The sequence below is a fragment of the Rosa chinensis genome, chromosome 2 (assembly GCF_002994745.2).
Source record: "Rosa chinensis cultivar Old Blush chromosome 2, RchiOBHm-V2, whole genome shotgun sequence".
Lineage (NCBI taxonomy): Eukaryota > Viridiplantae > Streptophyta > Magnoliopsida > Rosales > Rosaceae > Rosa > Rosa chinensis.
The window spans coordinates 701,155-711,669 of NC_037089.1; the positions used below are offsets into that span (position 1 = coordinate 701,155).

The 10,515-nt window shown below is 39.2% G+C and overlaps 1 protein-coding gene across 1 annotated transcript; it reads right to left on the bottom strand.

The window, feature by feature from the left end:
• Positions 1–1,162: 1,162 nt before the first annotated feature.
• Positions 1,163–10,174, bottom strand: LOC112190260 (probable phosphoinositide phosphatase SAC9). The gene is made up of 13 exons (XM_024329686.2): positions 10,014–10,174; positions 9,092–9,690; positions 8,673–8,805; positions 7,048–8,264; positions 6,284–6,391; positions 6,022–6,192; positions 5,446–5,688; positions 4,768–5,199; positions 3,767–4,600; positions 3,408–3,605; positions 2,246–2,701; positions 1,916–2,146; positions 1,163–1,754 (listed from the first exon to the last, which is right to left on the bottom strand). Exons 1-13 carry the CDS (start codon positions 10,024–10,026, stop codon positions 1,473–1,475), a joined length of 4,917 nt encoding a protein of 1,638 aa, XP_024185454.1. The 5' UTR covers positions 10,027–10,174; the 3' UTR covers positions 1,163–1,472.
• Positions 10,175–10,515: the final 341 nt, after the last annotated feature.

Here is a 10,515-nt window from a genome sequence, read left to right on the forward strand (position 1 = left end):
CATCACTGGGAAGTTTGGAGAAAGCACGGGTTTTGCTAAAGCATGACTTTAGCTTCGCTGGGTTGCGAGGGCGTTACCCTTACTTCGCTGGTTGTATCGGTGGCAGTAGTACTGGCAGTCGGCTCGCGAGGAGACTAGGACTGGAAGCACGGTCGCCGGGTTGATCTGGTGATGCTGACAATCGGCTCTTGGAGAGACTAGGACTGGCGCGCGGTCACCGGGTTTCAACGAGGTTGAAGGTTTGCTCCGAGGAGGCTTTGTAATCGCTGGGATTGATTGATTCGAGAGAGGTCCATTCTTTGTCCCTGAAACCTAGTATTTATAACTAGGGTTTCGACTGTTCCTTGCCATAGAAGGATTATTGATTGAAGTTTCCTATTCAATCTCTGCTACTTGACTCCAATAAGATTTCGTTTTCCTTATGGATTACGGAATGAGTGAAGCTGTAACCCAAACCCAAGCAAGCTTATTTTTGGGCCGCATGTATCGGCCCGCTATGTTAAATCCACTAAAGGATCTTGCCAAAATTACTTTTGGGCTCAAACACCAGCATCAATTTGTGAAACAATACCAACGTTTGAACCAATCCCTAAATCTGATCATCAGCTGAACCAAATCAACTGTTGAACCCGGTAAGCTCCTCGTAGTCGTGTGAAAGATGTAACATATATCATCATCAGTGTCTTGCATATTAAGTTCATGTACTAATGTTTTCAAGGTCCAACTGAAGCATCTAGTAGTGGAAGAAGAGCCTCTAATATATTATACCAGTGCCAGAGGAGTTGATCAATGACGAAATCATCTTGCATCACAACTCGCTCAAACTACCAGCAGTGTTTCTGTGTTTGTGTCAAAAACTTCTGTAGTCTCTAAATATCATCCTTTTCCTTCCCAATAAAAAAATATCATCCTTTCAAATGGCTATTTCCTTGCCGTTGGTAACTTGGTATCATGGTATGTGGCTATGTGCTTAAATTGTCAACTTAAGGAGTCAATAATTTATTGACTTCTTTTTTAACAGAGGTCGATTTGCAAGACTAGTAGCGACTAGCGATCATGCATATTCTAGATTCCTAGTATATAGCCCATGCATTTTGACGACTTGTATGTTTCAAGTGAATCATACACACAATGCAAAGATAAAGAACAATCGTGATGAACGTAGCTTGCAACCCAATGAACCAATCACATTTTGCTCTAAGGCCAACTGGTGCGGACCTCAAGATGCTCGTCTTTAAATTGAACGCAAAAGAAGATTCTGAACTCCAGATAATCACACTTGCACAAAGTGACAAAACAGACATTTCTGATTTCCTATTACTAATGATGTATTACTACATCAAAGAATGATAATATTACAACAACCGAAAAATATGAATGAAAATACACTACCCACAAAACCGATCAAAATCAATAACCCACGACCCAAAACCCTGTTCTTTCCTCCGTGTGTAAGTGAACCATAATCCAATTCAAACTGCTGAAAGGCTCGCCCATTTTCCAAGTTCGTAGGGATCATCATAGTAATACAACTTAATTCTATTGGCTAATGACAATCCGGCTGCTACTGGTAGACCTCTGGAACCTGGATCATCCTGTTCTGTTGGATCATCTGCAAATGCTGTAACATCTCCAAGAAGTTTAAATGTAATTCTGCGGGTTTGTATCTTTCTAGGGAAATCAAAGTACATAGCAGTTCCAGGCTTAGCCTCTGGCAACCTATATTCTGCGACGGTCACCATGTTGTTGGGTTCCTGTGATAATGTATGTTTTCAAAGTTCAGATGGAAGTTGAAATGCACCAAGTATTTTAATCAGCATAATGAAACTCACACATAACCTAATTGAGCCACCTTGAATTATCCTCACTAGGAAGCTGAGAAATAGCATATTAATAAAACAGGTCTAGTAAGTACCTGGAAAATAGATACTTGTATATACAGCACAGCAGGAGAGATGTGCCTGTCATCTAAAAGTGTGGCTGACACATCCCAAATGCGTGCATTTGAAGGCGGCGAATGGGTAACCAAAGGTTTTATTGCACCAAAAGCATCAAGACGAAATCCAGCAAGCAAAGGTGAAGCAGGAGATAGAAACTGTTCCAAGACTATATCATTATCCAACAACCTCTCAGCCTCAATTGGAACCTGGAAGAATAAAATATGAATATGAATAAATTTGCATGCAGTAAATAAGGAAAAAAGAATGTAGAATGAATAAAACAGATGAGTGATTTTTTTTTTTACCCTAAATCTATTTAATTGTGGATCTCTCTCCACCCAGTTTTTCATATTCATCTGATCAGAGCCTTGTGAAGATGTGCGTGCCAGATCTTTTTTCACTGGGCTTCCTACTACCAGTATCCTTTTTGCATGAAGACAGGGCTCTCTTTCAACTGCTCCTCCAAAAGAGGCACGCCGAGTTACTTCTGCAAATGGATTTTCATCAAGAGACAACAGATTCAAGTTCTCAAAATTAAGAGAACTTGAACCAGGTCGTTGAAGACGTAAGGTTACCCAAATAATGCGACACCGAACTGGATTCTTGAATGCAAACTTCACATGCCTAGGCACCTGATCTTCTCTAACCAATTTTTCTGGTCCAAAATATTCTGAGGAAGACGCGATCAGGGACTGCACATCCCATTTTCCCATGCATGACCTTTCTTCCTTGTGTATTTTATTGCTGGCCCAGATTTGCACCTGTACCAACAACAGGTTGGGACAAGTCAACCATAGAATTTACAGAAATAAAAAGTCACAAAATTAGAGATGTTATCAAATTGACAGCATTCTAGCAAAGTATGTCAACTATTATAGCATATCAAGCCACAAAAGATGACACTTGTTATTATATGGAAAGTGGAAAGTTCTGCAGGAAGAGAAAAGGTACAAAAAATGGTCAAGAACTCCGTCAGAACCAAGGACTTAAAACCAGCAATCAACCCACACTCAGACCCAGAACCCAAGGGAAAAAGAAGCAATCAGATTCAGTGCAAAACTCTGGACTAGTCTTGATCTCACTGAAGGGAACTTCCCTGAATTGCTTAGTCAAAAAGCCCGCCACAAGAAATTTGCTTCAGTCCCAAATGGGATGCCACTATTCCTTTTTCACCACTATACTCGACTAGAGGCCAGAAATGCAGAACACCATAGGATAATTGCTTTCTACATAACCCCTCTCGCTAAAATAATCTCTTTTAATAATCTCAGTCAGTAGAATAACAGAACAACCAACTTTAATCCATAAGCAAACAACCTAGTCAAAACCAAGTAAGCAAGAAACCTGACCTTTGAGTTGAATATCTATGGAAGAACAGGAAACCTACTATAAGGCATACATATCAAAGATGGCGTTACATATACCTAATTTAAAAATATAAGAGACTATATATAGAAGTAGACTTACGGTGGGAGCTTCAGCCTCGGAGTAACCACATGGACTAATAAGCAAAGAAACCCCACTGACATCAGAAAGGGTACCAAGAACAATAATGAATTCAACAGAGGTTGTACTAGGAGGAGCTTTCCAGTAAGAATGCCGTGATCCACAATCAAGAGGAGCAAGCAATGACAAGAGTGGTGCTGAATCAGTAGCCGTTTCAACCTATATTTGTAACAATAACAACAATGAATGTTACCGAATCCAGTCATTGTATTTTAACTATTAAGACAACAATTTTAAAACTCGATTATGAACCAGTTGCATATCTACTGTAACCAGCCTGAAATAAGAACATAATATGAACTGAAAGCCTGAAACAATACCGAGTGTAAGAAGCTGGCGAATGGAAACTCAGCAAGGGATTCCTCTCCGTCAAGTACTTGTCGCAGAGATTTAATGGATCTCTTTCCAGAAGACTGATTACTCTCAGAAAGACCATCTTTTAAGGAAAATCCAGTCACCTGGTTCAAGGCTTCATGCGCAGAAGCATCTGCACGGGAACTTCTCCTCATGCTTAACAAAACCCTAACGTAGTCCAATATCAAAGCATCAAGCACAATCTCATGGCAGCATCGTTTGCAAACAACACCATCAAGCACGACTGAACGATTTGTAGAGATATCAACCTGGCTACCATGGCTTGATCCCCCCTGCCTTACCACACCATTGTAATTCGTGGCCTCCCTTGAGCCATAGCCTGAAACCAGAAGGGCTCCTCTCCCAGCACAACAAACTTTACAAACTTTCCTTTGACATTGAGAACATAACAAGATCGAAGGAGAACCTCCACCTGATGATTCTGAAAAGGATTTACTTGTACGTGGATCAGTTTCAGCATGCACCTCACACATGCCCCCATAACAACACTCCCCAATTTTACTTATATTCCAAAAATCTATCACATTGTCATCAGTAGTCTCAAGACCAATAGCAGATGTAATTCTGTCTTCCAAGGACGCTTGTCCAAGAAGAGCAAGGGAGTTTGCAACTCTGCACAACCTTCCCATGTAACGTTCATCAAGTAACACATTAGGATTTATGGTAGCAGGATCAGTTCCAATTGATAATAAAGCTCTATCCCTTTCAGCAGCAGAAATATTCAGCCGGAGTCGCTCAATTTCAAGTTTCATAGCTTCCATGAAGTCTAGTTTTCTTTCCTGCAAACATAATAGGTTGTCAATAGGGTGGTCAAGCTAGCTTGAGCTATCAAAGTAAGGGCCTGTTTTGACCTTCAACGATGTTGACTGGTCAAAAAGCAGGCCAATCATTGAAATAATTAACAAACAATAACAAGTTCAAAGGTGGATAAGAAATAGTATCATACCATATGTGGTCCAGTAAGTGATTTTAATCGATCAATGTACTGCTGGGAACTGCTATCTGAAGATCTACCATCGTGTGATGAAGACAATTTATGATCATTTTGAGCACCATGATATTCAACAACAGCTTGGTCTAAAAAATCAAGCAAGTCACCTCCCTTATCCACAGCATTTCCTATCACTGGCTGAGCAATCTGTTCTGAAAGGATGACCTCTCCAGTCAACAGGTCAACCAAATTGTCTGCGGACACACTTGGTTGCACTGGTGGTGGCACATCATTAGATGAAGCACCAGAAAATGGATTGGTATCTGAACGAGAAAAAGATGGTTTGGTTTCATTCTGAAAGTTTTTAGCCTGTTCAGGTAATCTTGCACCAGGGCCTTCTTTATTAAATACACCCTTCCAAGGAAGAGAAACTCCAAGGACTTCTATCTACAAAAAGATAAAATAATAATAAACAATAAATAATAAAATAAAATAAAAATTCACAAAAGAATATGGTCCACTTGAAGTTGCTGTAGAGCTACATCCCTTTAAAAAATACTACATCAAATTCTTGCAGACATGTGCATGTAAGAAGCTTAAGAACGAAATTGTGTACAATAATACCTTAAAATGAAAGGTCTCAGACCAAAGACTATGACGAATCAATTAATAATTATGCGAGTTTCTTTTTACCTCACCAAGAGTGATAGGGGTTCTTCCAGAGACAGCGGGATAAAATGTAAGGGCAACTACACGAGTAAGGAAGTCAAGTTCTCCTTCCAATTCTTCAAAATCATACAATAATGGAAGGGTAGATATATCTTGAGCATGAAGGCGTGCACCAGCTCCTGTTATAGCCATATCCTCTGGACTAATTGGCCCCGGTATGGGTATCACAAGGTTTGTTCCATTTACACAGTGAGGGATCGAAGCACCCTGTCACCATAATCCAATGAAAGATTAGAACTGTAGAAGAAGTTACAAAACTTTTCACCAAGTACATTAGCTTCATGTAAAAGAAACTAACAAAAACTACCAAAACCAAACTTATACATTCTTTTTCTGTTCATTATGTATGATTAATTTGATTAATCTAAAAACAGAGCAGTAATTAAAATTTCAAATTTTTGACTAGGAAGTAAAAAGATCCTCAATTCTTCATCCTGTTTATAATAAATACATGGGTCCATCAATTCTACATTACAAATTAAGTTCAAGGGGCAACTTTGAATTCAAAGTTGTAAGAGCAATGGAAGCGTGATTACAGACCTCCAAGACCAGTTTTAGCCCATCTAAACAGCGGCCCGTCCTTACATCAACTGTTGATGGATAGGTCGAGTCATCTGCGCCATGGGATACTGTGAGAAGAAGCTGACATACATGGCAAGGCTCACCTAGATAGATAAAAAGTTCAACCACATCTGCAGCTTGTGGGCAAACCTGAGAGAAAAAAACTATTTCAAGTAAGACTTGATACTAAAAAGACTTTTGTCTTGATAGACCGTGCAATGAAAACTGTAAAGAAGGGTACCCAGATTAGGTCTTTTCTTTTGAAACTCAGAAGACTGGCTTCACCATTGGAACTTGGAAACATGTTAGCAACTGGCTTAAGGAAGAAACCAGATGGTCGAGAGACTACCTGCAATTATCAGAATGTCATGCAATCTAGGATGAGAGACCTAATACAGATCAATTATATAGCAATGTATAAAAATAACTTAAACAAGAATTTTCCTATTCACTTTCAAGAAAGGTTCTGTCATATCAATGTGGGGAAAAAGCTAATCATAATACAAGCAACAGCATGAATTGCAAGAAGTAACTACATCATACATAGCCAGGATTTACATGATCTAAAAGGACTCAAGTCATTCTTGGAACAGCTCTAACAACTATAGCCAAGACTTAAATGAAATCTCCAGGGAAGGCCAACATTCTTGAAACAGAAACCAGTTCTACATTTTAAATTCAAAGCCCAGCCTGTGATAAATGGATTGTTTTCTACACAAATGAATATTCTTTGCTAACAGTTGCATAAGAGCAAATGGGCGTTCAAATATGTAGCTGATGACTCCAGACTCTCTGTAGAAAGCCCCAGAAATGAAAAGCCTCAAAGAGTCGGGCAAACTTAAATTATCGATCGACTTGCAAGTAAATCCATGACAGCTAGAAACTGTATTTGCTACTTCGTCAGATGTGCTAAGCACAAAAAGAAGTAAAGAGATATAACAGAAACCAATTAAATAGAAGAGCCAGTATCACTAAAATTGATTCTGAGAGTCCAGAATAACATACATTTAGAGGGTGAAAAGAAACTGATGGAAGATGCTTGAATAATCTCATTCCAAGGAACATTTCCAGTTGCTTTTGACGAGAGCTGTCTACAACTGCATTTTTATACCGTCTCTGCAAAGTTATTTTCATATTCTGTGCTGCAGAAAATTGTTTAAACTTTCCAGCATCTTCATTGAAAATGCTGAGGATTTGACTATGCATGGCTTTAGAGCCCGTATAAAGTGTTGCATGAATATCACCAGCGAGCAGAAAAAGATCTGCAAGCGTGGATACTGGAGATAAAATTGTTGACCTCTTGAATTCCTCAAATGACATATCAAATCTTTTCCAAGGTTTATCGGGACATGGATGCATCCATGTTGTGGTCCTAGTATTGTGATCAATGTAGTATGTTTTCCCTGTTACTGCATCCGACCTCTTCTCCCAGCCTGGTGGCAAAGGAGCTGTATATCCGGCATAATTAGTCATTGACGGATAACCAAATGCCAAATCACTGTCAAGCGATATACCAAGCCGCCTACACTGCTCCACAAAAACCTGGAGAGAGCCAAAATAACTTGCAGCATTTGTTCTATCCAAAGAATCAGCACAGTTGAAACGTATTACACCATTTTGATGGGATCTCAAGCAGAAAGCACCTTCAAAGTCATCATTGTAGATAATTTCTCCTCTGCAGTCCTTAATTCTGTCTCGTGAAGGCAAATAATCTCCTTCAGAAATGGCTATAGATACAGTGGGTGCTTTTAGATGTCTCCATAATCCTTCAATGGTTTGCTGTTCGCCTTTTAACTTTATACTTGCATGCCAGTCATAATTTATTAAAGGAATTCGCGTATAAGGAAGTTTTCCTGTGGATCTGATGTAGTTTAAAGATTCCTCAAAATGCTGTACTAAAATGGATTCCGACTTTCCTTCTCCATTTCTAAGCAAGTTGATGCATACAATTGGAACTGATGCTTTTCGATTCTGAGTCCCCCCAACAGCTACATCTAAATTCCGTGCATCATACCTCTTACTCAACCTCTGGTAGTAATCTGCACTCCCTTTATAAGGATCGCGGTCTGAAACATAGATTTCTGCTTCGGCAGCAGTGATCTTTAACTCTGCACCCCACCAGATTGGAATTGTCCCCCGCCGCCAGACATACGTGTTGAAAGGAACAGTTTGGCCAGCCCTTCTAGGGACCCATACAAGTTGCTCACACTCCACTTCGTTTCCTGTCAATTTCACATTCTTCGTAAATGAGAAATTCAGGTTAAAGCATACAACAGCTAAGATGAAAAGTTTTGACAATAACATTAATATTTGTAGTCCTATTAACTGGAAGAAAAATCAAACAAAGAAAGAAACACCTTCTGTTGAAAGAAGAAGACAAGATACAACTATGGAAAAGAAATTGACAGCAGAAACAGACAAAAAGAATCAGGAAACAAACATCAGAAAAACAAGCCTAGGAAATACATTAACCCAGGCCAAAAACAAAAAATAAAATTACACAGCAGGCTTCCTGTCTTGAGTTATAGAAGAAAGGGAATTACATAAGCAGATTACAATAATTATCACTCTAATAAAAAAATCACAAGTACATAAACAGAGTGAAAAAGTTGTTAATAGATAATTTTTACCTGTGCTATAACATGAATTTAATCCCCTAGCCAAGTATCGAGTACCAGGATGCAGCCTGCTACGACGAGCTATGAGAGCAACAACTCCTTCCAGATTCCCTGAGGATCCAAAACCTCGACATTCTGCAAAACCCTACACATTAATATCAGGTAAGAGAACAGTATGAACAGGTAAACTGCACACGTAACTATGTTGTTCCATATGCTATCTTAACCACAATCAATCTCTTCTAGTTGTAGTGTGGGTATTTTATTGTGATTGAAAATCACGGCGATAACTGTCATGAAAAGAAATTGGATGAACAGCAAACAGTATAACTAAAAGTTGGACAAGAACAATGACTCGGATGCTTTACAATAAAGGTCATGTAAGAGAAAGCAACGGTCAGATTATGAAGACACCAAGAATGAAGCAAAACCTGAAGAAGAGTGACACAATGGTGCGGAAGCCCAATGTTTTTGAAAGGCATCGAGAACCAAGCATTCCAAACGAATTCATCGTCAGGTTCACGCAAGCACATACGGCTAGGAAATGGCCGAGTGATGTCCCTTGCCTCACAAAAGTAATGCTTCCCATCAATGTCCATATCAGTCAATTCATTAACATTCTTCACTTCTCCTTTCCCCTGGGGCTGTGGATTCTGAAGCAAAATCTTGATCCATTGGCTCTCAGTCACAGTATACACAGACCCTCCGCCAGGCAGATTCGGAACAGTAGCAGTCAACTTGGTAGCCACAAGCAGCAAACCAAAGCTGCCCAAAGCAGCATAGCCCAATATTGCACGGGCATAGGTAGTGCTCCTACACAACCACTCCGAACCGTTTGTAATGTAATTCAAAGCTTCCTTTTCGGATTTAAAAACATCAAATCCTGGCTTCGCATTGTAGCGAAGTGCTCCAGTAGTAGGATCAACATATATGACCTGAGTATCAAGCCTAGACGACAAACTCGCAATCACATATACTTCACCAGTCTCCAATGTAACAACTATCACAGATGTTTGCCTCACACCTCCAACTGCAACAAAGCACAATTCGGAAAAGAAAAAAAAAATTAATATATGGAGAATTGTGAAAAGCAACTCTTCCTACTCAGGCTTGTGCTACCAGAAAACTCAGAACTCGATATCAAATTTCAAATTTGAAAGCGAGATTCGCAAATCCTGAAGTGTTTGAGCAAACAATTGCATGTAAGATTGAAGGGAGCAAACATAAATAAGCTCGTCGTAAACAACAATATATAGAAGCTGAGAGCGTATGATTCCTCTGCGAATACGTATATAGAATCGAGAGACGTTGAAAATTGAAAGGAAGGAAGATAGATCAGATTGAAGATTTTACCAGGTGATTCCATGCGATCTGTTTCGTTCGGAGATCTCGATCTGACGGAGAGAGGGAAGAAATTGATAAAGTCTTAATTGGACGCGGCCGACTCTGAAAAACTCATATCACTTCTGCTCCAGTTCTCTCCGGTCTTACGAAACTGGCATCGGAAAAAATGAAGTCGTTAGGACCAAAAACGGAAGCAAATATATCTTTTTTTTTTTTTTTTTGTCTTCTTCTTCTGAAAGAAGAAAAGTAGTAAATCTTATGTTCACATATTTTCCATGTAAATATTTTCTTCTTTTTGGAACATTGAGAACCCAATTTGTACATAGAGAGAAAGATGATAAATGTTGTGGAATATGCTTTATGACCATGCATATGCAACATTTAGTGAATATTCCATGAATGTGTATTAAACATTGGAATATGTATGAATCTAGCAAAGTAATTAATTCAGAGTAATTGTGAATGTGGATTTTTTTACAACTCCGCGTGGCAGTTTTATCTCTTAGCTTGG

Excerpts from the sequence above, each read along its gene's own strand:
- LOC112190260 (XM_024329686.2), bottom strand. Across the intron at positions 5,689-6,021 it reads GGCTAAAACTGGTCTTGGAG|GGTGCTTCGATCCCTCACTG; the intron begins GTCTGTAATCAC and ends TTATGGTGACAG. Across the intron at positions 1,755-1,915 it reads TACAAGTATCTATTTTCCAG|GAACCCAACAACATGGTGAC; the intron begins GTACTTACTAGA and ends ACATTATCACAG.